The 27,551-nt window shown below is 51.7% G+C and overlaps 1 protein-coding gene and 1 long non-coding RNA gene across 5 annotated transcripts in view; one reads left to right on the top strand and one right to left on the bottom strand.

The window, feature by feature from the left end:
- Positions 1 to 20,837, top strand: part of LOC116808901 (uncharacterized) — a 52,562-nt gene extending 31,725 nt beyond the window's left edge. For 2 of the 4 annotated variants that reach the window (XR_012058082.1, XR_012058081.1), the window contains exon 4: positions 16,052 to 20,837. This is a non-coding gene — a long non-coding RNA (uncharacterized lncRNA). Of the gene's footprint in view, positions 4,408 to 16,051 lie in introns of all 4 variants that reach the window. The other 2 variants (XR_004369166.3, XR_012058083.1) reach the window with 2 other exon arrangements.
- On the bottom strand, positions 13,115 to 18,631 carry FGF1 (fibroblast growth factor 1). Its single transcript, XM_032750832.3, has 3 exons — positions 18,463 to 18,631; positions 14,802 to 14,905; positions 13,115 to 14,096 (listed from the first exon to the last, which is right to left on the bottom strand). The coding sequence occupies exons 1-3, from the start codon at positions 18,629 to 18,631 to the stop codon at positions 13,902 to 13,904; spliced, it is 468 nt and encodes a 155-aa protein (XP_032606723.3). The 3' UTR covers positions 13,115 to 13,901.
- Positions 20,838 to 27,551: the final 6,714 nt, after the last annotated feature.

Here is a 27,551-nt window from a genome sequence, read left to right on the forward strand (position 1 = left end):
TATTGTTTCATAGACTGCTCAAAAGCAGCGCCTGTTTTCCAGAAGTGCAATGAAACATTTATGAGCGCCGGACGCGGTGCAGCTCCGGAGCTCTGCAGGGGACGAGGGACACTCGGGGTTTTTGATGAGCACATCCCAGCTCATGTGGGCTGTCAGCAAAGGCATTAGCAGGACACATCTCTCTCATTTTCACTCCTCTCCGAGGTGGTGATCCCTCAGGTAGCCTGGTTTGAGGGCCAGCAGAGCTGGACATGTCCCAGGACCAGGCAGGAGCTGGTGAGGTGCTGCCCTGCTCTGCTCTCCAGCTTTGCCTGGCTCTCCTCAGCTCTTTATTTCTGTATGGTGCATAAATCCTGGTACAAAACTATGGAGCTGCAAAAGTCCTGTGCCTGCCCTTGAGTCTCTCAGGACAAGATGAAACGGCCTCAAGTTGTACCAGGGAAGGTTTAGGTTGAATATTAGGAAAAGTTTTTCATGGAAAGGTTTGTTAAGCAGTGGAAGAGTCTGCCCAGGGCAGTGTGGAGTCATCACCTCTGGAAGTGTTAAAGAAAAGTATAGATCTGGCTCTTAAAGACATGGTTTGGTGGTGAACATGATGGTGCTGATGGACTGATGGTTGAATCTGATCTCAGAGGTCTTTTCCAACTGTAACAATTCCCCAGTTCTATGTGATTCCATGATTTATGTCAGTGAAGAAATAGATGGAGTAAAGCTGGATTCTAGGGCTCTAAACCTTTGCTAATCCATGCTAACCACCCTAAACCTGGACATTTATTGGAAAGAAGTGAATAGCACGGCAGGTTTTTCCCTCTGTGCAGAGGAGAGGTCGTTCATCTGCCCTTGTACAGCTCCCCTTTGGTTATTTCCAGTGCTCCAGCCTTTTCTTGTGAGGAAGTTCATTAAGTCCTTCTGAATAATGACCTGCTCGTTTCCCAACACACTCCAAGGCTCATTAAGATTGTTAAACTGATATATTTTCAACAAATAGACACTCTAAACAGAATTGTACCCTGGCTGTAGCTAAATGTGGGGATAAATCAGAATTTGAGTTTTACTGTGATGTCTGTGATTGTTCCCCTGTATCTCTGGCATAAGGGGTCCCATTGTACTTACCAAGCACATTGTACATCCAGGAGGTCTCAGCTTGTATGTGATTTTCTCTACATTCCTCAAGAGTTAATGTTTGAGGTTCCTTCTAGGGATATATCAAAGGAAAAGCTGGATTTGAACTCCATTCAGAAAGTTTTCCCATATCCAGAATTACTTAGTGTTTATAAAAGTAATTTGGTTCTGTGGAAGATGTTTAATGAAACTCCTGGAAATGGGAGGTTTTATCCTGTTGAGCAGAGCCTGGGCTGGGAGTGGGACCTGAGCTGGGCTGTGGTTTAACATCCTCCCCACTCACCCAGGGACGTCCAGCCTAAACCCTTCCTTCCTGCCCAAAGTGGAATTATCATTAGCTTGTAACTAGTTTTCAAGAAGAACTTTTTTTTTTTTTGTAGGCTGTGGAGTTCTTCCAAGAATTTTTCAATTTTTACAAATGAAAATATAAGCTCAGCCAGATGCCAGCTAAAATGCAGTTCTGTTCTACCAGCCAGCCCAGGCACCACAGGCTCAGCAGCACGACCTTTCAAGCAGCTTTTCTAGAACAAGCTGGGAGAACACTTTCAAAAAAGCCACAATTGCAGCTGCTCTCATTACTTATAACATCCCTGATGGAGAGGAACTTAAAAATAATTCTTAAGGAACTTAAGCTTCAACAGCCCCCAGTAGGCTTAGTTTATGTGCAGTGCAGGCTTCCCTCGTGGAATTACAGACTTGGGATGGTGATTACAGTGTTGATGATAATGTACATTTTCTAAATCATTACTTCTGTAAGAATAAAATAAAATAAAAGGAGTGAAACCTTTGTTTCACTTTTCTCATGCAGACAAATGGGTCAGGGATTTAGCAACTTGTTTCTAAAATCAGACGCAAATTTCAGTATTGTCTCCACATATTTATTAAGCTAACAAGTTTATACATATGTAAAATGCATTTGGACACACTGTATTTCAAATCAATAGAATCATTTGAGTCATCAGCTTTGTAGATGTATAATTACATGTTACCTCCTGGATTTTTATAATATTCCAAGCTGGTATTTAATTAAAAACTGGCACTTGGGATCCAGTTTCTTTAGGGTTTTGTGTATGGAAACCTGGACCCTAGTTTCAATATTTTTATTAGTATCTTGCAGCTTTCCTGACTCCACACCCATCCTCTGCTCTGAGGCTGGCTTGAGGGTGCAGGGCAGGGCTGTGGTCCTGTTGAACTCAAGAGATCAAACCACCATTAAATCCAATTTATTTTACTAGAACCAGCAAAGATTTTGCACCAACACTGTCAGGACACTTCAGTCATGATTGAACTATATTTTTTTCTATCTGTGAATTTTCTGCTCTTGAATTAATTCCAATAAATATGTTGAGCTATGGATCAGAACTGTTCTGCCTCTTCTCCCTTTTTAAGATGGAAACAAGACATGTTTTCATTAAGCCCCTTTATTTTCGCTCATATTCTTCTATTCCTCTTGTTACCCAGCACTTTGCTTTTCAGATTTGTCGCCTTGTGAAGCCGTGGTGCTGCTGAGCCTCTGGTCCCCTGGCAGCAGCAGGATATTGAAGGATTTGAGCTGAGATCTCTGAGCACCCCCTGCTCTGACCCCTCCTGTCCACCCCAGACACAGCTCCCTCAGCCCTACATTTCCTCCAGGTCAGACTCAGTTTCCAAAAGATCTCGTTTCTGACCGCTCCATCTCTTCCTGATGTTGTTTGGTCCCAGCAGGAGGCTGCAGGGTGGCTCCTGTCCCACGGGATGGTCCCAGGGACCCCCAGCCCCCTGGGAGCTCTGGTGTTTAACCCACAGCCACGGGGACAGGGATGCAATTCCAGAGGGCAGGATGGGAAGCACAGCTCTGCTCTCCAGAGGATGGCTGCTGGCTCCTCCAGCACATTGTTCTGTGCTGGCAGGAACAAACCAGGGCTTGGTCTTTGCTCCAGGAAATTCCCTGTCTTCCCTCGGTGAGGTACCCGGCTGCTGCCACAGCAGTGGATCCTGACACCCACACACAGCACTGGTGTCCTGGGGTGGATTTTCTTTAGGGCTGACTTGGGAAGTGTGCCCATAGGAAATGAATGCATAATTCAATAATTTGTAGCTGGTTGGAGAGCTGGAGCACCTCCATGCTCTGGCCAGGCTTTGGAAAGTTGATGAGCAGATGGAATGTTGGGCTGTGTCCTCTTTCATCCCTCGTAAAATTCCCCCACAGCTTTGGGAAGTTGAGGGCACTTGGGAAGAGATGCAGGTGGTGGCTCTGTGCTGGTCCTGTGCTCTCTGAGTGGGATGTCAGTAGGAGCAGGACCAGTTTGTCCCAGTAAGGATGGGGGAACTGGGGTGTGCTATGGCTCTGGGCACCAGAAGCAGAGGAGAGGCTTCCTCTTTCTGGTGTGTGCTTGCCAAGGCAGCCTGGAGGAGAAAACAGAGCAGGGAAGCAAATAGAAAATCCGGATGTTTGGTGGAGGAGGGAGAGCTGGGGAGTGGCGTGAAGGCAGCCTGGAAAACCGTGGGGTGTTGTGTAGCCTGAGAGGGGAAAGGGGGGTGACAAGGCCTGGGACCGTGCCAGAGAACAGGAGGAGGCAGAGACCGTGGAAAGCAGCTGGGAAGAAGCCTTCTTTGCGGGAGGAAATGTTATTATTAGTGCTCAGTTTCCTGGACAAAAGATCCTTGTCAATTTAAATACTTCAGCTTCACGGAGCTGCAGTTCTCCAGACACAATAAAATCTGCCTTTTCTCCCTGTCATTGTCATTTCCCACTGGCAGCAGGTGGCTAAAGCTCCTGTGCTCTGGAGTAGGACATTGCAGGGCCAGGGAGGACAAGCCCTGGGGATGGGGGCTCTGTCCCTTGCACCCCCTCACATCTGTCCATGGATGCTGCTGGTAGAGAGATTAAGATCTATTAGATTTGAATAAAATTGGCAAAAGCGTAGAAAACATTAAAAAATTAATTATCTTGATAGAAACCACACTTAAGAAACCTCCTGGGCCATCCTCAGGCTTCCTCAGCCAACCATGGCAGGTTTTAAGCACCAGCAGCAAAATGCAGAACCTCACTAATGCCAAATAATCACAGCTAATGGATAATTGGAATTATTCTTCCCATCCAGGCATGCACAAAACCCACACAGGGGTTGGAGTTGCTGTTGTGGGGGAAGAGGTCCCAGTCCTGTGCAAGGTGATGCACCTGAGCTGTGTTTGGTGAGTGAGGTGAGGCGCTGCCCTGGCCCTGGTGTCTCCATGTGATCTCCTCTGGGTGCTACAGCAGGTCAGGCTCTTTTCACAGAATATCCAGATGGTTTCCTGCCATAGGTGAGAAATACTTTTCCTACCTGTCTTGAAATGTGAAAATCTGACAATAGTAGTATGGAATTTTCTCTGTAGAATCCTGCTTTTTTTTTTTTTTCCTGTATTAATGTAGCTTGAGTTTAATACCAGATCTATCCCTATAATGATGGAAATGGGGACTTTTATTCCATAAAAAGATGGGAGATGTCTCACTCTGCTCTTTTCCCCGATTATAATCGCTGCTCGTTCCAAGCCCTGCAGGACTTTGAAAAGCCAGCCTTCCTGAATGTATGACAAATATATCACAGAATCACGGAATATCCTGTGTTGGAAGGGACCCACAGGGATCATTGAGTCCAACTGCTGGACCCGATATAAATATATATTTATATTGAATTACTACAAAAGTGCAGATGTGCTTAGAGCAGCGTGAGGGAGCCGTGGTGGGGCTCGTGGCTGTCACGAAGGACACACAGGATGCACAGTTGCTAAACCACTAAAAGCATGTCCTGTTCATCTCAGTGGGGAGCGTTTCTGTGCTGGGATTCTGGAAAACTGAGCAGCTCACTCGTAGTGAATGAATAAACACAGCCAACCTGCAGTCATGCCACTTAGACAGAGATTTTCAGCAGAGAGTTTTGGAAGATAACAGCAGCCGTTCTTTAAATGCAAAACACTCGGGGATGAGCTGCTGGTCTTTTATAGGTGTGAGTTTGACTTGCTGGTTTTGTCAGGGTGGGTAAAGCTCCAGCTGTGTGTGGCCTCCAGCCTCAGCACTGGTGTGTCAGCCCTAGCAATTCCTACTTTGATTTCACAGCAGCCTGCACTGTTCTGGGCTGCACTTGGGTTTCTGCACTGGGCTTCATCCACCCCAGAGCTGCGAGCTTGTCCTCCACTGCCTGGGCTCCTGCTCCTCACCCCATTTTCTGGGGTTCTGCTCCCTCATCCCATTGCCTGGGGTCCTGTTCCTCACTCCACTGCCTAGGGTCCTGCTCCTCTCACCCCATTTTCTGGAGTCCTGTTCCTCACCCCATTTTCTGGGCTCCTGTTCCTTACCCCATTTTCTGGGGTCCTGCTCTTCTCACCCCATTTTCTGGGGTCCTGCTCCCAGCCAAGCCTGGCCTCCCCTCTCCTGTGCGGATGAGGGAATGGCTCTGCCTCCCTGCTCCAGCTTTGCCAGCGGGTAGGGCAGGAGTAACTTTGGGCCGTGGCAGTGTGACCTGAGCCTGGACGTGCTGAGGGAACTCGGGCCAGGCAGGAGCTGCTGTTGGAGGGGATGGAAGGCTTTGGGAAGCAGAGGAGTGTCCAGGGCCAGGCTGTCAGCAGTTCCCCCCTCTGCCTGGGAGCACAGGAGCTGCAGCACCACTGCTCTGTGCAGCTCTGCAGCTCTCCTGCCACTCCTGGGGCTCTGCTGGGGCCGAGCTGTGGCAGTGAGGAGATGCCTGGTTGTGCTGTGCCACTGTCCCTGCACTCAGGAGGTGACAGCTGCCACAGCTGCCTGTCCAGGACAAGGACAGGCACCCAGGGACACCCTCCAGGCTGTGCACAGAAACAGGCAGCAGCCCCAGTGTAGCTGAGAACGCGGCCAGCAGCAGGAGAAGCCGGGAGGGAGAAGCTGTGCCAGGGCTTGCCCGTGGCAGCAGGAGCCCAGGGATGGGGGATTTGGTTTGCCCTCCAGCCCAGCTCTGCCTCTCCTCTCCCCGTGGCCATGGGGACAGCAGTGGCTCCTGGGTGACTCTGCAGTGCTCCTTGGCCCTGGGGATGAGCTGAACCGCTCAAGCAAATCATCCTAAAATAGGCTTCATATGTGATGCAGAAGAACCCAAGCAAAACAGAGCCCAGCCAGCCCCAAATTTATGCTTGTGGTTACTGAAGCTTGTGAGATCAATTTTTTGTTTACTTAGAACTGATTTCAAAGAGGGTTTTTTTTTTTTTCCTTTCTTTCTTTTAATTCTCATTCTTGATCCGTGGGCTGGGGGATGGTCATGGCACTGCTCCAGCTGGGGCTGAGCATCCTGCTGTCATCATCACAGAGCAGCTCTGTCCCAAAATGCCCAGAATTAAGGTCCTGGTAAGGTCGGGGAGCACTGTTACACCCCCAGAACAGGACCTGTGGTGGCTGTTCCATTGGCACATCCCAGCAATCACCTGCAGCATCCTGAGAGATTCTCTTATTTTCAGGACAGCCTGGACAAGTTGATATCAGTGGAGCTTTTTTTCTTTCTTGTTTCTAACTTTTGAAAATATTTAAGCTAGGAAGTGTCAAAAGCATGAGCTCAATTGAAAAAAAAGGAGGGAAAAAAAAAGAAAAAAGGGCCAAGAAACAAAAACCCCCAAAGCCCACAGAGCCTCTGTGAGCTGGCAGAAACCAGAGCACAGAAGATTCCATCTCTTTGTCATCCCACATGTGGGGCTCACCCCAGTGGATAGGAAAGCCTGGAAAGCCCAAACTGCCATATTTCAGGAGAAACTGTATAGAAAATAAACACGTGGGATAAATGAACACAGGCAGGGAGTGATGAGTTTGTGGGACAGAGACCTGAGGTGATGCTGCTTCCCAGCCTGGCCAGGGCAGGGAAGCGAGGCAAGCACCCACCTATCTGCTTTTTTCAGGAATCCTGGCTGTGTGGCCCCTTTTCCAGCAGAGAATTCCTGCAGCCTCGGTGTTTGAAGTGGCCAAATCCCTGCAGGGCCGGGGCCAGCAGCTCCATCTGGCCAGGACCCATCGTCCCTCCGGCGCTGATGTGGTCAGTGCCCTGGTGCCAAGCCCAGATGGAGCTGTTCCCCGAGCAGATTCCTTCCTCTGGCTCCTTTTATTGCTTCTTTTCTTCTTCTTTTCAACACTTATTAGGAGATTGGCCAGTGTTAGGCCTGGTGTCCTGGGGGCAGTTTGTGTTGGCCTCCTTGGGGTCCCTGTGCCCCGAGGGGACACGAGGACTGTGTGGGGACAGGGCCAGGCAGCACAGCCTGCCGGGGGACAGCCCAGAGTGGGGGCTCAGTGCTTTTGGAAGAAAACCTATTAGAGTTTGGGAATGGAAATGGCCTTGGGGGAAATCCTGGAGAGGACGGGGTGGCCGATGCTGCTGCTGTCTGTCTGTCTGTCTGTCTGTCTGTCCCTGCGGAACCTCGGCGCTCCTGGCCATGGTTATTGTGCTGTGGAATTGCTTTTGGACGGTGTTCAGGCAGCAAAGTGGGGCAGAAGCAGCAGCAGCTCTCCAGGCTGGGTTAACTCTTCCGTGGGGTGTGATTTCTGGGGGTTCCAGAGGCAGGTGAGCTGGAGATAGGATGGGCAGCAGCGGGCAGCAGAGCCTGGGAATGTGGGCAGCACCTGAGAGAGCACTGAGAGGCACCACAAAAAAGGATTTTACTTAAAAAAAAAGAGGTGTAAGCCTACATTTCAGTGAGGAAGGAGAAGAGGTGGTTTTGAAGGGTTTGCAGGAACAGAATGGAACAACTCTTGGCTGGGTCAGTCCATGGAGCTGCTCTGCACATGCTGGGACCCATCCCATGGGCACAGAACGAATTAATGTGTCCCAAGCGTTAGGAGGGAGGAAGATCTGCTCCAGAAAGCCAACCCAGAGCAGGCTGGGGGAGCAGAGGGCATTTGGGAGCTGTGGGGTCCCCTCTGCTCCTCGGTGGAGACAGTATTAATCGCTGGGGTTTAGCGGCGTGGCGGGGCCGGGAGGAGGAAATGGTTCCGTGTCTGGATGGGCTTAACACAAGGTAAACTCCACCAAGTTCCAGCCTGACGTGTGGAGGAGCTGTTACCCAGCTCAGCAGCGTGGGCTGAGGGTTCCTCACGCTGTTGGAGGGGCTAAAGCACAGTGTCCCTGTGCCTTTCCCTCTGGACAAAGCACAGTCAGTGACAACTGACATCCTCTTCATGCCCTTCCCAAGCTCTTTCTTACACAGGTTGTTTGGCTAGGGAAAAAAAAAATTATTTTGTATTGTGGAAAATCTGTCCAGATCCTGAGGAAAATTGGTAAAACAGTGTTTTAGTTATAATTCATTGCGCTCTGTCTCATTTTGGAATCACATTTTTGGCCAGGGTACATCTGGCCAGCGATGCTGTGATAGTGCCCCAAGCCTTCCTCTTGGTTCTCATTTAGGTTAGAAAAGTAATTAAAGGAGGGTAAAAAAAGAAGTGACAGAGTTACTGACTCTCTTTCCAAAATTGAAGGGTTTAGGCCAAACTCCTGCTGAGAAAATAAACAGAATTTCATTTTTTTTCTTGCAAGTTCTTCCCACATATTGAATTTCCATGCTCAGTGACAAGGGGGATCTGCTCGAGTGAGCAGCAATTGGATTCTGATGGCTTTGAGTTGTGCTTGGATTTGCTTTGGAAAGCTGGGGCTGTCCTTGGAGAGGAGGGTTTGGAGCTTGGGGCCTTGTTCTCCAAGGAACACAAACCTTGCAGCCTGAGTTACCAAGCTGTAACTCCTATGGCTGTGCCTGGACATTATTGTCCTGCCCAGTGTCCTGCCTATCCTCCCCAAATTGGGCCAACATTTGCTAGTCTGAGCCTAGAAACCATTTTTAATTGAGGCACGTTGCAGGGGTTGGCTCTTTTGGCACATGTGAGTGTGAGTGTCCTTCCACCTTCTCTCCTGCAAGAAGAGGAAACCCATGTTGGGATAATTTCTGCAGAAAGCAGTAAATTTGGGGGAGTGGGGGGTGTTTGAGTGTGTCCCAAGAGTAACCACCCCCAGGACCTGTGAGGTGGGGCTGTGCTGGGCAGGGATGAGCCCTGGCAGTGGGTGGGAGATGATTTGGTGGTCACCACGAGCCTCAGGGCTCCTCTGGGCAGTTGGGTGACAGCAGATGGTCCAGGGGACGTGCTGTGGGAGGCAGGGGGCTGGAGATGCTCTGTGCCTCGTGTGATAAATTGCTAAATGTGCCATGGCTGAGCTCCGGAAGCAGGGCAGGGAAGGATGTGAGTGACAGAGGATTCATATCCTGGAAACGCCGCCGGGTCACGCCTGGGGAATTCAGCAGGATAAATGCATCTGCCTGTCCTGCTGCAGACAATCTGCTTCACGTGGGAAGCAGAGTTTCCTGGAGCAGCGAGGCGGTGGGAAGGGAAAGCCCTGAGAGGCAGGAAGGGCCGGGGAGAATGAAGCAGGTAAACCCATTAGCAGTGACCACCTCTTTGTGTGGGGATTACACAGAGCTGCTGTGTAATTACACAACCTGCAAGGTGCTGGGGCTGTGAGGCAGAGGTTTGGAGGTTTGCTCAGCAAACCCCTCCATTCTTCCCAACGGGACCTTCCTCATGGAAACAGCTCCTCTTTAACAAACAGATTTACACTGTTCTGCTGCTCGGGGCAGAGGTTTGCCCCAGCTCCCTCCTCAGCTTGGGAATTGTTCAATACTGGCCCTAAAAGCAGAGCCAGGGCACAAAGGGGGATGGATGTGCTGTCCCAAGAGCCTCTCTCAGCCAGGACATCCCAAAATGGTTTGGCATAAGCTCGGGCCAGTGGGGAGGGAGCTCTGGGGTGCAGTGGAGGCTGTGTGGAGGGGGGGGGGGACACCCCAGTGCCAGGGAGAGCTGCAGGGATGGGCATCGCCAGGGCCCAGGCTGGGGCTGTGGGGCTCCCTGGGTCCTTGCTGGAGCCAGCACCGTGTCCAGGGCATTCAGAACATTTGGATAGACCTAAAAAGGCTTTTGCATGCAGATCCTGGTTCCCTTTGCCCAGAATGACCCCACCCCTAACAAGCAAACAGAAACTATTTTGCTGCTGTCATAAGAGTCATAGCTATTTTTAACTGCAAAGAATACATATTCTGTGTTCTTGATTGTGGGAATCCAGGGCTTCCCTCTGGCTGCCCTGGGACCCTGGCAGGGGTCAGGAACCCCCCTGGACAGAGCCCCCAGAGACACTGGCTGTGATCTCTGGCCATGGAAAAGAGTTTTCAATCTTACAGGATGAATTACCAGCTCTGACTGTTTGATATAAGCAATAATTAAGTGTGGCACGGGTGCAAAAGTAAAATTTTAGGATTCTAGATGAGGGGTCCACAGGGGACAAGATGGAGGAAATTGGGTGTGCCTTGTCCTTTTTCTCCTTCTTCATGCCCTCCATGTTTCACTGTGGTGTTGGCATTTTTCTGTTGGTTCAGGCTGGGGACACACTGTCCAACGTAGGTGACAGATATTGGCACGTTATTGTAAATCCAGCACAGGTAGTTTGTGGTATTTAATGTTTGTAACATCCCACTGAGGGCAGAGCCCCACACGCTGCCCTGCAGGACAGAGCTGCGGCAGGGCAGCAGAACATGTTAGAGATAAACAGAATAAACAACCTGGTATTTATTTATTAATTATGACTTCTGCTTTGGCAGCGGGGCGGAAAGAAAGAGATTTTATACAATCTCAGAATCGTCAATACCCACAGATTCCGACACTTGATAATATTCTGTAAATGTTGTAGGAAGGGTTTATTTAAAAAGTGTCCCACAGCTCCTGTCCTGAGCCGTGTATATCCTCCGCAGCCTTCCCAAAATGCAGCCGCGGGAGAGCAGCAGAAACCCGAGTTTTCCTTTGCTTGGATTGCCATCCCTTCCCGGACTGACAAACCCCGCTCGGGCTGGTTCGGCTCTTCGGGCCGGGGCCCGGCTCTGCTCACGGGCAAGGCAGCCCCGCGGTGAGAGGAGGAGGAGGAGGAGGAGGAGGAGGAAGATGCGCCAGATGCTGAGCCAGATGTTGGCGCTGCCGCCGGGGGATGCCCGGTCCCCGCTGCCGGCCCGAGCTCCGGCGCCTCGGCACCGCCACCTCCCGGGCATCCCAGCTCCCGAGTTTATTTATTTTTATTTTATTTTATTTTATTTTATTTTATTTTATTTTATTTTATTTTATTTTATTTTATTTTATTTTATTTTATTTTATTTTATTTTATTTTATTTTATTTTATTTTATTTTATTTTATTTTTTATTTTATTTTTTTATGTGTTTTATTTATTTTATTTATTTCCTTTATACCACGGTGCCTCCTGGGCATCCCGGCTCCTGAGTGTATTTATTTATTTATTTATTTTGTTTTATTTTATTTTTTTTTATTTTATTTATTTCCTTTATCCCACAGTGCCTCCCGGGCATCCCAGCTCCCGAGTTTATTTATTTTATTATTTTATTTTATTTTATTTTATTTTATTTTATTTTATTTTATTTTATTTTATTTTATTTTATTTTATTTTATTTTATTTTATTTTATTTTATTTTATTGTATTGTATTGTATTGTATTGTATTGTATTGTATTGTATTGTATTGTATTGTGTTTATTTTATTTATTTCCTTTATCCCACGGTGCCTCCCGCCCTGCCCAGCAGCCCTCTCCCAGCACGCTCGGGCTCCCAGCACTCACGGGGAAGATTCACGTGTAAGGATTTTATTAAATGTTATAATTCTCCTTTTTCCCTCTCACTAAGGCCCAGCACCCCGAGGTGAGCGCGGTTCCCCGGGCGCTGCTGCCTTGTCCGTCTGTCTGGAGCAGTTACTGCGGCTGCCAGGGATTATTTTTCAGAGCAGGTGGTGACATTTTTCCCCAGCTGGGTGTGAGCTGTACCTGCGGGGTTTAGGAGCAGCAGGAGCCCAAGGGGAGCGTGCCCTGGGTTAATGAGGTGCTGCAGACAGCGCAGCTAAACCCAGCCTGGCACGGCCCAATTTCCAGTTTAATTAGAAACCTGCAGCTCCCGCTCACGCCTTAATTCACTTTTTTCCCTTTTTTGCCAGCTCAGCCTCTCACAGGGTGGGTGAGCGCTGTGTTTAGGAAGGGTGGGTGCTGCTGTGAGCTGTGTTTAAGAAGGGTGGGTGCTGCTGGCTGTCCTCATGCCCCTGTCATGCCCACCTTTGTGTTTGCCATGGCACTACGGCGCTGTGCCCACCAGAGCAGCTGAGCCGGGCAGGGGGTGCCTCTCTGGGCCAGGAGGAGCAGCTGGCACCTGCAGGACTGGCAGAATCCACCTCGCCCCTCAATTTCCTTGGGGATGCCACAGCTGGGAACAGCTCTGAAGGGCCCAAGGAGGGTGCAAGGACCTGGCACACGCTCCCGTGCCAGCTCTGGGGTTACAGAGATGCTATCAGTGCTGGGGAGAAGGTTTGTGCAGCAAGCAGAACTTCAGTAATTAGCAGAGCAATTGTAAAGTACAGTGATTAGTGGCTAATTGCTGCTGCAGAAGGAATCAAGGCAGCCTTTTTCTCCTTCCTCCATGTGGGATGGCTGATCTCTCTTTCCTGGGAGAACTTGTGTCTGGTCCCTGTCCTTGATGGCGGGATAGGACAAGGGGGAAATGCTTTAAGATGAGGGATGGTAGGTTTAGATTTGATATTAGACAGAAATTCTTCCCCGTGAGGGTGGTGAGGCCCCGGCTCAGGTTTTCCAGAGGAGCTGGGATGCTCTGGGTGGAGCATGGCAGCGTGGTGCTCTGGTGATGTTCTTAGCTGGCAGCAGTGGCTCTAGAGCTGCTTGGGAGGTGTGCATTGTGGAGAAGCTCAGCCTCTCAGGGGGTTTGGGGGCTACCAAGGGGCCTCAGGGCTGTTTTTAGAGCCCAGACAGGGAGGCAGTGGGAGGAATCCCTCTGGGAATCCCTCTGGGAATCCCTCTGGGCATGGGTGTGATGCTCTGCCACCCTCGTGCAGCCCCTCGCTGTTGTACATCACACCCTCACTGCCACTGCCCCAGCCCCATCCTCACTGGGACAGCCTCAAGGTGCCTGGAGTTACTTATGGACAGCTTGTAGAAGAGACATATTTACTTACTAAATAAATACAAACAACATACAGCAGGTGCTAGCATGAAATACACACTACTGGTGTTGTGAGGGAGATAAGGGCTGAGGCTGGAGCTTTGCCCAGTGCAGCTTAACTTGCCCAGCCGGCACACACCAGGCTGCCCTGGATGGGTAACGGGACTGGCAGTGCAATCTGGAGCTGCTCAAGGGCACGTCAGAAGCTGCACACCTGGAGGGATAAATATATTAACGCAGGGAAATATATTATCCAGGGAAGCTTTGCCTTAGAATGCCTGGGGACACAAAGTCGGCCCTTCTCTGGGAGCCGGCGGGGCCCTCGGGCACATTTCTGTGTGCCTGCCCAGGGTAGGTCCCGGGAGTGGCAGCTGAGGGTCATGGCACACGTGGGCACACAGCTGAGGGTCATGGCACACGTGGGCACACAGCTGAGGGTCATGGCACACACAGCTGAGGGTCATGGCACACGTGGGCACGGGGCTGAGGGTCATGGCACACATGGGCACACAGCTGAGGGTCATGGCACACGTGGGCACAGGGCAGAGGACAGGGCAATGGGGCCCCGTGGACCTCGGGACGGTGTCAGGGCTTGTCCCCTCGTCTCTGCCAAGCTTGGTGCAGAGCAAGGGGGCTCTGCTCTGGCTGGATTTGTCAAAGCCTTGACCTAAAGCTGGGAGCTCTGCTGAGCTCTAAGGAGGCAGCAGCAGCAGCAGCAGCTGGTTTTGGGGTTTGGGTTTGGGGTTTGGGGCCATGGCTGGGCTTTGGGGCCAGCTCAGTCGGCCGCCACGGGCAGTGGCAGGAACAGGATCGCCTTCTGGCCGTAGTGAGTCCGCGGGCCCAGCTTGCTGTTCCCGTTCTTCTTCAGCCCCACAAACCAGTTCTTGTCCGCGTGCATTTTGGAGACGTAGGTGTTGTAATGGTTCTCCTCCAGTCTTTCCAGGAACAGACACTCCTCTCCCAGTAACTGCTGCAAGAGAGCCCAGGGGAGGGACAGTGAGCGGGGCATGTTCCTGAGTGACAACCTCAGCTCAGCTCTCCCCTCTAAGGAGCCCTCCAGACCCACCCCTGAGATTTCCACACCCCAGTAAAGCTCTTGGTTAAACTCTGGGTAGGTGATTTACTCCCCTGGGTCCCTCCTGTGGCAAGGTGTCTGTGACCTGGGAATTTTCTTTGGCACTGTCCAGTGCTCCATAAGCTGCTCCTGGCCCTGCTCCTGCTCTGGCCCTGAGCTGGCTGGTGGCAGCTGCAGGCTCAGAGCACAGAACCAGAACGGTTTGGGTGGGAAGGATTTAAAGACCATCGAGCTCCAGCCCTTTGCCATGGGCAGGGACACCTACACCGGGTGGCAGCTGCTGCTCCGGGTATGAAACACAATATTTATCGAGTGTCAGATAGGAAATACAATATTTGTCAGAGGCAGGGCAGTAAATGGTAAATAAATAGTAATAAATAAATAAATAAATAAATAAATATTAAAAAAAAAGAAAATAAATAGTAAACTTGCTAATTTATTTATGTCCCCCCAAAATAAAGCCAGCTGCAGAGTGGCCGTGCAGCTGCCAGGATCACAAGCAGAGCCTGGTTACTGCCTGTGGTTTGCTTTACTCAGCTGTGAGGTGTCTGCAGCCCTCCAGCCCGGCCTTGTCTGGTCCCAGGGCATCCTCCCACCTACCGAGCCGTAGAGCAGCCCGTTGGTGTCCATGGCCAGGTACTGCCCCGACTGCGTGCCCTGGATGTGCACCACCCCCACGCTCTCTGCACTCAGCTGGAGCTGAACTGGGAGTAAAGAGAAAACAACAACAGTGAAAGGAAAATAGCAAAAAGGGGGGAAAAAATCTGCCAGGAAGCTTAGTGGGGTATTTTGTTGAAGTCTGGCTTATAAAGAGTTTATAGGGAACAGTACAGTGTGTAATAAAAGTGTCTCCTTGTACCCTCTGCTTCAAAGAAATCCCACAGCCATCCTTCAGGAACCAAAGACCAATTTTTCCCTTATTTTACATCAAAGGAAGGACAGCCTTTTGGTTACGATGCTGGAATGGGACACAGGAGACTGGGGTTTTAATTCTGGCTCTAATTTACAAATTTCTCATGTGGTTTGACAAGACACTTAAGGAGTGACATATGAAGAAGTATTTTGAGAGCTGAGCCAGGGAAGGGCAGACTCCAGATGCTGCACTGCAACCCCTTGATCCAAAGCATCCCACCCGGCCCTCTGCTGCAGCTGGATTTATCCAGAGCATTGGAGATGGAGAATGGGGAAAGAGAAAAGGGCTGTGGCTGCAGTCACAGTGACTTGCAAATTCCAGCTCTTCCCAGCGATCGTTCCCATCTCGTAGGCAGCTTCTTTCCCTAAGATTTGTAACAGCAATATTTAGCTTGGTTGGAATGAAGTATGAACGGATGTCTCGGCTCCAGCTCCTTCCTTCCTTCCTGTTTATATTTAATTTATTTATCCTTACTTAGATGAAGTAAAAGGCAGTGCTACCTCTTGGCCTGGTGGAGCACCCATTGCAGTGAAATCTTTGCTGTAATGGTTCACATTCTTCATTTTTGGCGTTTCCCGCTCAGTAAGTGACAGTTCATTAGGAAGCAGTGTGGGTGCAGGTTTGCAGGAACCCTTGGCCCCCGTGCCTGCCTGCTTTGGGCTGGGAATGTGCCCTGGGAAAAGCCCAGCCCAGCTGCATTCCCCGAGGTGCTGCAGAGCTGGGACCTGGCCGAGGAGCAGCCCAGGGAGAAAAGAGGGAAACGGGATGGAAAGGATGATCTTGTTCTAAAAACTGTCCCTGAGAGAGGGGAGGGAGGGACCCTCCCACTGCCAGGGGGGATGTTGAGGGGTTTGGCCACAGAGGGAGGGAGAACAGTGGCTCAGGGGAAGGAGCTTGTGCACTAAATTCTTTCAGGTTCTCTTCCATGTCTTTACAGAGATTTTCTTCCATAAAGTAATGGGATGAAGGCGGCAAAAGGAGACTTTTTGTAGAGATGGGCATGAGCTTCATCCTGGGGAATCTGCAGAGTCCAGGTAAGATTTCCTTCCATTCCTTGGTGCAAGTTTAGAATGCCCACGCAAAAGATGTGGGAAGTGGATCCTGATGTGGGGCTGGACAACAAAGGTTAAGAGAGAGTGACTCCTTCTGCTCTTCCTAGAGATCCTCCCTGATTCTGAGGCCATTTAAGAGAATAATAAGAATTTTTGGTATTTGGAACAAAATGCACTTGGGCATGGGCAGTTGGCAGAGCACTGGTGCAGCTGCTGTCCTCACTGGGCTCCCAAGAACTCTTGTCCCTCCCTGGGTGTCCCTCCCTGTCCCAGCTGGGTGACAATGTCCCACAGTGCCAGTCAAGGTCTGGGCTGCTCCTCTTGCACACCAGGGAATGATGCTGAGGGCTCCATCACCTTCCAGGCATTCTGCAGGGGCAGGGCCGTGGGCAGCCACGGGTGCTCAGAGCAGGGCACCTCTCGCCAGGGCTGCTCTGCTGGCACGCAGCCCTTCCAGGAGTTTCCTCTGTAAATATATTCCTATATCCCAGTTGATGAGATCATTTACAGGAGGTTCCTTCCTGGCAGAGGTTTGCAAACTCGTGGCCCCAGACCAGCGGCCAGGGAGGAGTGGGATGCAGGACCTGCCTGCACTCACTGCCCAGTGCACAGTGCAGCCCTGGGGACCGTGCCAAGGTGATGGAGCTGCTTTTCCAGAGGGAAAAAGGACTGGGCTGTGAGACAGCAGCCTGAGGCAGGGCACAGGAGTGGGCTCATGGCCTTGGTGGCTCCCCATGTCCCAGGAGATGCCACCTCGGTCCTGGCTTCTCCTTCTGACTCCAGCAAAACCTCTGGAAAATGCTGCAGAGACACTGCCTGAGCTCACACCACCTCTCCTGCTGCGTCTGTGAGCCCAGTCCTGTCTCTTGCAGATCCTTTGGGTCATCATCCAGCCTTTCCAGGGGTCTGAGGGTTCCGTGCCGGGGTTATTCCTGCCTGGAGGCTGGAGCTGCACGCTGTGTTTATCCAGCCTCAGGGGGCTCATCTTCATCCATCCCCCAGCCCTGCCTCGTGCTGGGGAGACAGTGTTTGTAATTAGAACTCGGCTCTGAACTGCCTGTTAGTGAAACAACAATAGCAAGAGGAAAGGTTACGTTTGGGGGGAGAAGCCACATGTGTGCTTGTGGTTTAAAGAAAATAAAAGTGCTTTTCTTAGCACTTTGTAAGGCTGGCTTGGCTCCTCCCATCCCTTCCTTCTAACGAGATAGGAGCCTGGCAGGTCCCAGTGCCATTCCAGTAAATGTTCAGGATATGAACCCAGAGGCTGCTGCCAAGGGGAAGAGCCCAGCCCCGCTGCCCACGGAGCCCTGCAGGAGCTTTGCTGTGTGGCCTGTCCAGCTCTCCTGGGCAGCGGGTTAAAAAATCCTCTGAAGAGTTTTTGGTAAATGCAGGAGCACAAAAAACACTGAATTCCCAATGATTCCTCAGTGGGACAAGTCAGTGGGAGCAGCTCCTCCCAGCAGAGGTGCCAGTGTCCCACGGGCTGGAGCCACCAGGGTCACTGACTGCAGGGGTGGGGACAGCTAAGGGGAGACCCTGGCAAGGGTGACCCAGGAAACGGCTGTGGCACACGATGGCAGTGCAAGGACAGCACAGAATTCCACGTGGTGCTGTGTGTGAGGGATGCCAGGCTGCCCTGAGCCTCCCTGCCAGGGCCAGCTCCCCGTGCCAGCCAGCCCCACTGTGCCCCTGTGCCTGCCTGCCTGCCACGAGGTGAAGCCACTGTCAGGTTCAGTACCAGAGATAACCACTCCTGTACCTCATATCCACACTGGCTGAACTCAAAATGTCCCTCAGATATTTTTGGAGGTTCCAGGCCCAGGTCAGAAGCATTTGGGACCCTTTTTCTCCTTCTTCATGCCCTCCATGTTTCACTGTGGTGTTGGCATTTTTCTGTTGGTTCAGGCTGGGGACACACTGTCCAACGTAGGTGACAGATATTGGCACGTTATTGTAAATCCAGCACAGGTAGTTTGTGGTATTTAATGTTTGTACCATCCCACTGAGGGCAGAGCCCCACACGCTGCCCTGCAGGACAGAGCTGCGGCAGGGCAGCAGAACATGTTAGAGATAAACAGAATAAACCACCTTGAAACCAGCACAGATTAATTACAACTTCTCCTTTGGCAGCGGGGCTGACAGACAGAGACTTTCTCCAATCTGGGAATCACCAATACCACAGATTCCGACAGTGGCCCAGGCTGGCGGGTGTGCTGTCCCACCAGCCTCGTGCAGACCCCCTTTCCCGGCCGCCCCCTCCCCTCGCAGCCCCCCAGGACACACTGGCTGTGCTCACTGTGCTGGTCGCTGCGGTCCCTGGTGCCATCCACGGTGCCGTCCGGGAGGATGCGCAGGAAGTGCCCCCCGTTGCTGCAGTACAGCAGTTTGGGCTTCTTGTAGTTCCCCGGGGGCAGGTTGAACTTCTCCGTCAGGGCGCTGAAGGTGGTGATCTCCCCCTCGGCCATCCCGCAGCCTGTGCCAGGGCCGGGCTGCAAGAGAGGTGGCAGCAGGGGTGGCACCGAGTGCTGGCACACGCTGCTGCTGCTGCTGGCAGGCTGTAAAGGTAGGCAGGGATGGAGCCCGAGGGTCTCAGGTGGCAGCAGGGGTGGCACTGAGTGCTGCTGCTGCTGCTGCCAGGCTGTAAAGGCAGGCAGGGATGGAGCCCGGGGGTCCCAGGTGGCAGCAGGGGTGGCACTGAGTGCTGCTGCTGCTGCTGGCAGGCTTTAAAGGCAGGCAGGGCTGGAGCCCGGGGGTCCCAGGCTGGCCAGGGGCCGGTGATTCACAGCCCAAGGGGATGCTCCCCCAGCGTGGGAGGTGTGGGGGGATGTCTCCTGGCTGGGTGGGGCTGGGCAGGAGGGACTCTGTCCTTTTTAATTTTATCACAGTGAATTCTGTTTTTGTTCTTCCTTCTATTGACGTCCGTGCTAAAATTATACGCTCAGAAAACCAGTTTGAAAAACACCCAGCGTCTGATTGGAACCCACAAGAGGTGGGAAGGGAGCCCAGGTAAAACTCTCTCTCCGCTATTATAACTCTCAAACACAATTATGAGCAGGAATTGCACACCCACTGCGTGTCAGGTAGTAAATATTGCTCATCTCTTGGCACTCTGCAGCTCACCTGCCCAGGACACACATGGAAAAGGTCAGGACACACGTTAGATGTGGTGGGAGAGGGGCAGGAGCTTTCACTGCCTGGGCTGAGCAGATTTACCAAGACTCTGATCAACAGCATTTGGAAAGTGGGAATTTTGAGCCTAGGGCGTGCCATGAGTCAACCAGCAGCATCTCAGTGCCCAAAGAGGCTCCAAGAGGGCTGGAGAGGGGCTTTGGACAAGGATCTGAGGGACAGGATAAGGGGGAATGGCTTCTGCTGCGCAGGGCAGGGTTAGATAGGATTTTGGGAAGAAATCTTGCCCTGTGAGGGTGGGCAGGCCCTGGCACAGGGCCCTCAGCCCGGGCTGCCCCTGAATCCCTGGGAGTGCCCAAGACCAGGCTGGACACTGGGGCTTGGAGCAAGCTGCTCTAATGAAAGATCATATTGAAACCTCATTTTGCTGGAGACCGTGGTCACAATCCATGTTTAATGCACAATGCAGTGCCCAAACCTTAAAGCATCACCAGAGCAATCAAAGAAAGGAGCTGTGGACGTTGGAGGCTGAGCAGTGAGAAGTGCTGTCACAGAAGTGCCATCGCAGACGTGGCATCAGGAGATGCCACAGGTGGGGGCAGAGTCCCACGGATATTCCAGGTACAGTCATGCTTTTAGCCTAGAAACTACGTTTAAAATCTCCCACTCATTCATTCTGTCTTTCACACACAGAGTTCTGTAGTGCTTGGAGAGAAGTGGATTTACGAACAGAAAAAGACATGGCACAGAACAAATCTAGGTACAGGAAGTTGCTTTAAATGTCATGTATTCCCACAGCTATATTATGGAAAATATTTTATAATCAGTGTTTATATGTGTTTATAGATTGTAAAAATGTCTCTTTAGGACTGAGTTGTGCTGCTGGCACGCTGGGATGAGCCAGTACCACACAGTGTGGGCTTGCTGTGGTGCTTGGGGTGCCCTGGCAGATACTGAGGGTGGCAGCACACACACTCACACACGTGTACACACACAGAGAATCTCTAAACACTCGGCTCTAAACTCTTTAGTATTTCAAAACTCTGCAAAAGCAGCTGCAGGAAGGGAAAACTACTCCTGGAAATGGATACCAGATGCCTGCAGAGAGTAAAAACCTTGGGAAGTTGGATTGCTGAAAGATGGATCCCTGGAAATAAAGAGTGTGGCTGTTGGTGAGAGCAGCCCCAGCCACTGCACCAGCTCTGCTTCCTACACAGACTTCAGCCCAGGCTCTCAGACGCCCCATTTGACACAGACTGGGATTTTGGGAAGTGCTTTCTGGAGTGACAACATGGGCCAGCCCCCACCTATTGGCATGAGGCTGGAGATGCAGCCTCAGAAGCTCTATGGCTCCCGGTGGTTTCCAGAGCAGGAGGTGCCAAATACAGACTCAACATGGTTTAACACCATTGTCAGGTGAAATTATTTCTTAGAGTGTCTAACAAATAGTTGTTTTTCTCTCAAGAAGTTATTTTTCTCTCAAGAAGTTATTTTTCTCTCAATAAAATAATAATATAAAGTTATTTTTCTCTCAAGACATCATACTTCTCATGCAGTAGTTCTGTTTCCTTGCCAGCTGCCAGCCTTTCCCTGAAGGACAAGCCAGGTCGCCCAGGCTGGCACACAGGGCTCTGGTCCTCCACTGGGCTTCAATCAACATCAGCAGCACTGGGTAATTTCCTAGAACCAAAGCTTTTCTTGAACCTTTATCTGAGGGTAAAAGGCACCCAGAAGTCTCCTGGGTTGATGATGGATGGTGTTGAGAAGCAAACACCCCAGCTCCAAGGGCTCTGAGCAGGATCTGCAGCCAGCAGGATGAGGAGCAGGCTGGATTCTACCACAGCCACCTCAGGGTCTGAGGGCATCTCCAGACAGCTTGACCAGAGCAGCTCAACTGGAAACAGCTTCTTCATCATCACTAATTTCCTCTAAGGTTATTTTTGCTATTTTCAGGAAGACTCCAGTGCTTGCCAGCTGCCCTGACTGCCCCAGCAAAGCTCAGTGAACACTTTTCCACTCCCCTTGTCTCCCCGGGCTAAATACTATCGCTGTTCTCAGACTTTACAGCCATGGAGCTGTTCCTCTACAAACACCACCACTCATGGCCCTAGCCTTCCACTTTTGGCAGGAGCATGTTAGGTTTTTATGGGAATTAAAAAGCTCGAGTGAGAGAGAGAACCTGAACCAAAGACAACATAAAGGGCCTTATTTCTTTGGGTAGCGGCCCAACAATGCTATTAAATAGCTCAAAGCAGAGCAGAAAGCTCTCTCAAATATGCAAAGCTGAGAGACACCACACTCCAGTGGTTAGCTGGTGCCCCATGGAGAAAGGAGAACATTCCAGGAGGAGATGGCTGTAAGGGCAGGGCTGCTGCTGAGCTCTGAGCCCGCTGCTCACACCAGGACTGCATTTGGGGCCTGTTTGTCCACGAGCAGCTGTGCCTGTGGTCCCCTCTCCTCCAGCTCTGTGCCCAGCCTTGCTGTGCTGCCCGAGAGAAAAGCCCAGTGAGGAGGAGTCCCTGGGAGCTGCAGCCAGGGCACCTGCCCAGCACAGCCCAGCCCCATCCCTGCCGTGGGGAGCTGAGGGCACCCGGCTCACTCTGCTGGATGGAGATGCCAGCACCCTAAAGGACCAGAAATCTTTCTGAAGGTAAAAAAAATACTTAAGAAGTGAGTTAAACCCAAATGCTCATTTGATCCAGGTCCTTCTGGGCCGTGGTAGCTGCGCTGAACTGCTCCCTACAGCTGTGAGGGACAGGAGCCCAGTGCAGGGCTGGAATAGCTGTGAAATTCTGAGAAGTTTGGGGTCGGTTCCAAACTTTATCACTGGCCAAACCAGTGGCTTTGATGTGAAATCCCAAACTCTGCAAGCATCTGACTCTGAGCATGGAGGGCTGGTTGTGCTGCCAATATCAGGCGTGTGAATTCTGAAATAACAGCACACGCTGGGAGCCGTGCAAGGAGCAGGGACCTCTCCTCTCCTCTCTGTCTCTCTGATGCAGACTTCACCACACAGCACTTCTTGCATGACAGAGGTGGTGTTGATGGAAATGTGGGGATTCCTAATGGTCCAAAAGTCTTTTGCATGTCAGAATTTCCAGGAACTTTTGTGGCTTTTTTTTTCTTTTTCTTTTTCTTTTTTTTTTTTTTTTTTTTTTTTTTTTAATGGCTCCTGTGGCACAGATTTAGTGGCCAGCAAAGACTCAACCCAGAGGTAGCCAGCTAAGGTGAGGTATGAAATACCTGGCTACTACATGGAGGAAAGCAGAAGTATCTCACCTTCTGGTTAAAACCAGATTGGATTGATTCAAGTGCATCAAAATTGTTCTTGGCTTTGGACACAATCTTTTATGTAGGGTTGGAAAGAAATGTTCTGCATGGCCTCTGAGTGGCCACGGTGATGAAAAGTGCAGCTAATCACAAGTGTCATTTGGGTGATCAGCTAAAGATCGCACAGAGAGCTCCAGAGGGATGAGAACTGCTAAACCCAGGAGTCTCCTGAGGTTTTGTCCAACTCTGGCTAATGAGATCAGTGTCTCCTGAATCTGGCTGTGGTGAATTCAGTGGAAAGACTCCAGTTGGTTTCACTTTGGAAAGTGTTATTGTCTCCATTAAAGCAGGAATCCTGTTTGTTCCTGTGTGACTCAGCTGGGGTCAGACAGCATCACCTCCTGATGGGCTCCCTTCCCTTTCCCACTGCTGCCTGCAGCCACCTGAACAGAACAGTCACTTCCCAGGCAGTGCAGACAGTCCACATGGGAATGGAAAGCTCTTAGAACAGGTAGAATATTTTGAAGGAATTCAGGCTCTAAATTGCCTTTCCCAGGGGTTCCTGTGAGCTTTGGGGCAATCTGAGATCTACCTGGGCATGTGGAACAAACATCTCCCAGATAAACAGGGATTTTATTCATGGTAAGTTTCAGAGAACCATTTCATGGGATGGATTTCCTCATCCAGGAGAGGATTTGAGACCAGGCAGAGGTTTCCTCATGCTCTGGTTGCTGCAGGAGCAGCTCAGTGGGTCTGGGGTTATCATCAGCATGGGCAGCCTGCAAGGGCTGCCTCTCCTCCTGAGGGCTGGCAGTGCAAGGCACAGCTCAAATTCCTTGGACTGAACATCCTCTTAGAAGGATTTAATAAATGATAAGCAAAACATATGATAAATATGTAATAGATCACTCTGTGACTATCAGTGGAATGCATTGGCTCGTTTCTAGTCTTGTTTATGGCCAGGTGATTTAATCTCTAGTGATGTGATTAACTGCTTAATGAAGTATTTATCAGCCAGGTTTCACCCTTTGCAAGTGGAATACGTTGTGTGACGTGCAACCAAAAGCATAAAAATCAATGTAACTAATGCCTGCTCTCATCATTCCCTGCTCTCCACCAGAAATCAGCCATTCCACTCGGCCACGCTGGATTTGTGGCAGGTAAAACAGAGGAGCTGTAAAAGATGAAACTTGAGCAGTTTCCTGAGTGGGTGCCACTAGTGGCTGATGACCAACCCAGCAGCATCCCGGGAGGGACAGGGTTGGCCCTTCCTGGCCCTGTGCCCTCAGGGATGCCCAAGGGGGAGCCCCATCCCCACCCTGGAACCAGGTGTGGCTTTTGCAGAGCTCTGAGCCTGGGACAGCCACTGCAACCTCCCACCAAACTGCTGCTGTCCCTGGGGAGCCAGGAAAACCAAGGGAACCTCCACTTCTAATTACCTGCCCGCCTCTCCCACCTCCCACCCACGGCCCTTCACCACCCGCTAATTAACTTAATTGCAGTCCCAGCCCCAGGAGCAAATCCAGGAGCTTTGCCAGGAAGGTCTTGTCCCTGTGTCCTGGCTCAGAGCAGGGGCAGGGACAGGAGCAGGAGCAGCAGTGGCTGCACACACAGACCCCGCAGATCCCACTGCCTCCTGTCCTGGATCTAACCTGTCTCCTGGAGCCAGCTGGGACCTGCTGGGTGGGGAGAACACCCCGGGCAGAGCATCACCAAAACTCAGTCCCTGCAGCCCAGGAGGCGATGCAAGAACCCCGGGTTTCCCCTTCCCTCCAGGATGCAGTGGGTCCTGTCTGCCCTTCCCAGGTTTGTGCCAAGACCAGTGCAAAGCATCGTCCCTGCTCCTGTGCTCTGCTGCCTCCCAGCACGTGGAGCTGGCTGGGAGCAGCCACTGCCCGGTGCCACGAGTGACACCAGACTCACCCCTGTCACCCGAGGAGGAGGAGGAGGAGGGTGGCTCTGTGCTGCCTTATGCTGAGGACTCGGGGACGATGCACCAGGTGTGCCTTGTTTTGGGTTTGCCACTTGGGTTCTGGGCAGGGCTGTGGGCACCTCTCCTCCCTGGATCTGCCTGGGCTTGGCTTCCCAGGAAAGGGAGAGTGGAGAGCAGGTGAGATGCAGCTGCTCAGGGGGTGGCTGCAGGGATTTGTGATGATGTGGGGAACCCACGGGGCGCTCCGTGTGCCCTTTGGCTCCTGCTCAGCAGCCCTGCGGTGGGGTCCCATCTGCCCCTGCCTGGTTCCTGCTGGGGACACTGCAGTGCCTCTCCACTGTCCCTGTGCCCCCCTGCCACACCGGGCACAGAGTCAGACCGCAGAGCCCGGCTGGGGCTGGCTGGGCTGGCGCTGCAGGTGTGGCTGCCCCACATGCCCACGGACGGACGCACGGACGGACGCACGGACGGCACCGAATGGCAAACCCAGCCCAGAAATTCCCTCTGTGCTGTTAATCCAAGTGGTGACCCGGCTCTCCTGTTGCACCACGTGTGAGCCCTGCAATGCCACCCCTCTGCTGAGCCCTGTCAGGTGTGTGCCCGTCCCTCTGTGTCCCGGCCACCCTCTGCCAGCCCTGGCACCCAGACGGGCCCAGCACCTCCCGGGCTGCTGCTGGTGCTCAGGGGCTGCAACTGGGAGGGAAAAGCAGGAATGCTCCCACGGTGTCAGGCTGCACTTCCTGCAGCTGGCCCTCTGAAGGGTGGCCAAGCCCAGCCGAGGGTTGGCACCAGCTTCAAAACTGGGATTTGAGTTTGGGTTCAGCCTTTATGCCCTGTCCTTCCCCAGAGAAGCAGAGGGTGCTGGAACCGAGGGTTTCATCTCCAGGCCAAGTGAAACCCCACATCCACCCTGGTGGTTAACCATCAGCAGACGTATCATCGCTCAGAAATCCAACTTCCTCCAGCACAGCCTCGGTCTGGGCTGTTCCAAGGAAAATCACTTGGTTTCTGGGTTCACCATCAGCTCAGCAGTGATTTACCATGAAAATGTGCAGGCAGTTAGTGGTGTTCATCCTGCAATGTTTGTGTAAGGGCTATACAGCTGCTCTTTTCAACATCTAAGTAAGCCTGGCTGGAAGAATCCTGTCCTTAATTCTGTTGCCCAATGTCTTATTTTAAATTCAGTCTCTAGTACCCCTGGATTCCAGCTCCTGTTTTTTTCCTCCAAGCTGCCTGGGTAAGGAGCTTAAGCTGTTGCTCAATAACAGTGCAATAAAAGCTCAAGTTAATAATGGCTATTACCAGGAAAATCCTCCAATAAATAATAATTTTCTTATCTGCATGACTTTGGGACTGGAGAAAACGCCTTCCCGTGAAAAGCTGCAGCATGTAGGAATGGGCAAGGAGTGTTTCAGAGGAAAGATCAGAGCAGGGCAAGCTCAGGGCTGAATCTTGTTAAATGGAGACAAGTGGGTCAGCAAAAAACCCTGGAATTAGTGTGGCTAAGTAGTCACTGGAGTAAATGAAGGAGAGCAGCTGTGCATCTCTACCTCTTGCGGTGTGCAAAGCAGACAGGTCACTGCTTTGGTCTGTGTTCCAGGCACAAATGGGGAATTGTCACTGTGGCAGGGGTGGCTCTGGAGGTCACCGAGCTCTCCGTGGTCACCCTCAGCTCTGGCCTGGAAATGAGCGTGAGCCACTCCTGGGGACCTGCCAGAGCCCTGGAAGGTACAGCCCTAATTCTGCTCCCGCTGTCCCAGACAGGGCACACCTGTGTCCCTGCAGAGCTGGGCACCTGCTTGGTCCTTGCTGTGACAAGTGTGACCACAGGCCGTGTGACAGCAGCAGGAGCAGGCAGGGCAGCCACTCTGCTCCAAGGAAAACAGAGCCTGGCCTTGGTTTCCATTACAGAAGCCTCAGAGGGAAGGGGATGTGTTTTGGATGCTCTTCTACCCCTTCTCCTCTCCGTAAACAACACAGCACCACAAAGGGCACGGCGCAGGACAGAAGACTGCAATTTCAACACCCTGCTGAAGCTCAGCCCCGGAGGTTTCACCCACGCTGGCTATTTCCAGCTCCCCGTGGGCAGCTCAGAGACACCGTGGCCTTTGTTGTGCCCGCTGTTTCCACAGCTGTGCCCGGGGAAAGCTCTGGGGCCAGGCTGGCCCACAGGGATACAGCCAGGGATCATGGAATCACAGCATGCTTTGGGTTGGAAGGGACCCTAAACTCATCCAGTCTCACCTCTGCCATGGGCAGGGACACCTGCCACTGTGCCAGGCTGCTCCCAGCCCATCCAGCCTGGCCTGGGCACTGCCAGGGATCCAGGGGCAGCCAGAGCTGCTCTGCTGTGATAATCAAGACAGAAAAATGCCCTGGATTGTCTAAGTGGAAAAAAACCCACGTTAAACCAAAAATGTTGAGACTACCAGGCAGAGTGTGTGGATCAGCAGCTGCTGTGCCCCTGCCTGGCCACAGCCAGGACCCCAGTGGGTTTTTACTTTTTCCTTACTGGTGACCTGCACCTTCAGCCCTGCTCTGGGATCCCAGGGAGTCAGCGAGCATCCCCTGTGGTTTGGGGAGGATCACATCCCCACCAGGGTGGGCGTGAGCTCCAAGATCCCCTTTTGGGGTCTGGCAGCCAGTAACTCTTCCATCAAGTGGAAGCTTTTGTGAACACCCTGCAGCAATGGCAATACTGAGGAAGGGGAAGGGAGGGTGTTTTACTTGATGTTAACTACTTGTACTTTGTGCCCAAGATTTAACCTTCAGTAGAGAATCAAGGAGATGGAAATGCCAGTGGAAAAAGTACACATTGGGGTAGTTTTGTGTACAACACCCACATGTCCTGTGGGGCTGTGCAGCTGTTGGAGAAACGATGGATCTCTCTGGGAAAAGCAAAGAACCTCTCTGGGGACAACATAACTGGGGTGGGGGAAAGCAGGGCAGCCTTGGGGTCTGCCAGCCATGGATACAGGCCAGGCCCTGTGCCAGGTTTGGGGGTTTGGCATGTCCTGTTTGGATGGCACGGGATGCAGGATCTCCCTGTGCCC

The sequence above is a fragment of the Taeniopygia guttata genome, chromosome 13 (genome assembly GCF_048771995.1).
Source record: "Taeniopygia guttata chromosome 13, bTaeGut7.mat, whole genome shotgun sequence".
NCBI lineage: Eukaryota > Metazoa > Chordata > Aves > Passeriformes > Estrildidae > Taeniopygia > Taeniopygia guttata.

Coding starts and splice junctions, on each gene's coding strand:
- FGF1 (XM_032750832.3), bottom strand. CDS start 18,631: ATGGCCGAGGGGGAGATCACCACCTTCAGCGCCCTGACGGAGAAGTTC. Junction 14,906..18,462: donor GGACCGCAGCGACCAGCACA/GTGAGCACAGCC, acceptor CTTTACTCCCAG/TTCAGCTCCAGCTGAGTGCA. Junction 14,097..14,801: donor ACGGGCTGCTCTACGGCTCG/GTAGGTGGGAGG, acceptor GCTCTCTTGCAG/CAGTTACTGGGAGAGGAGTG.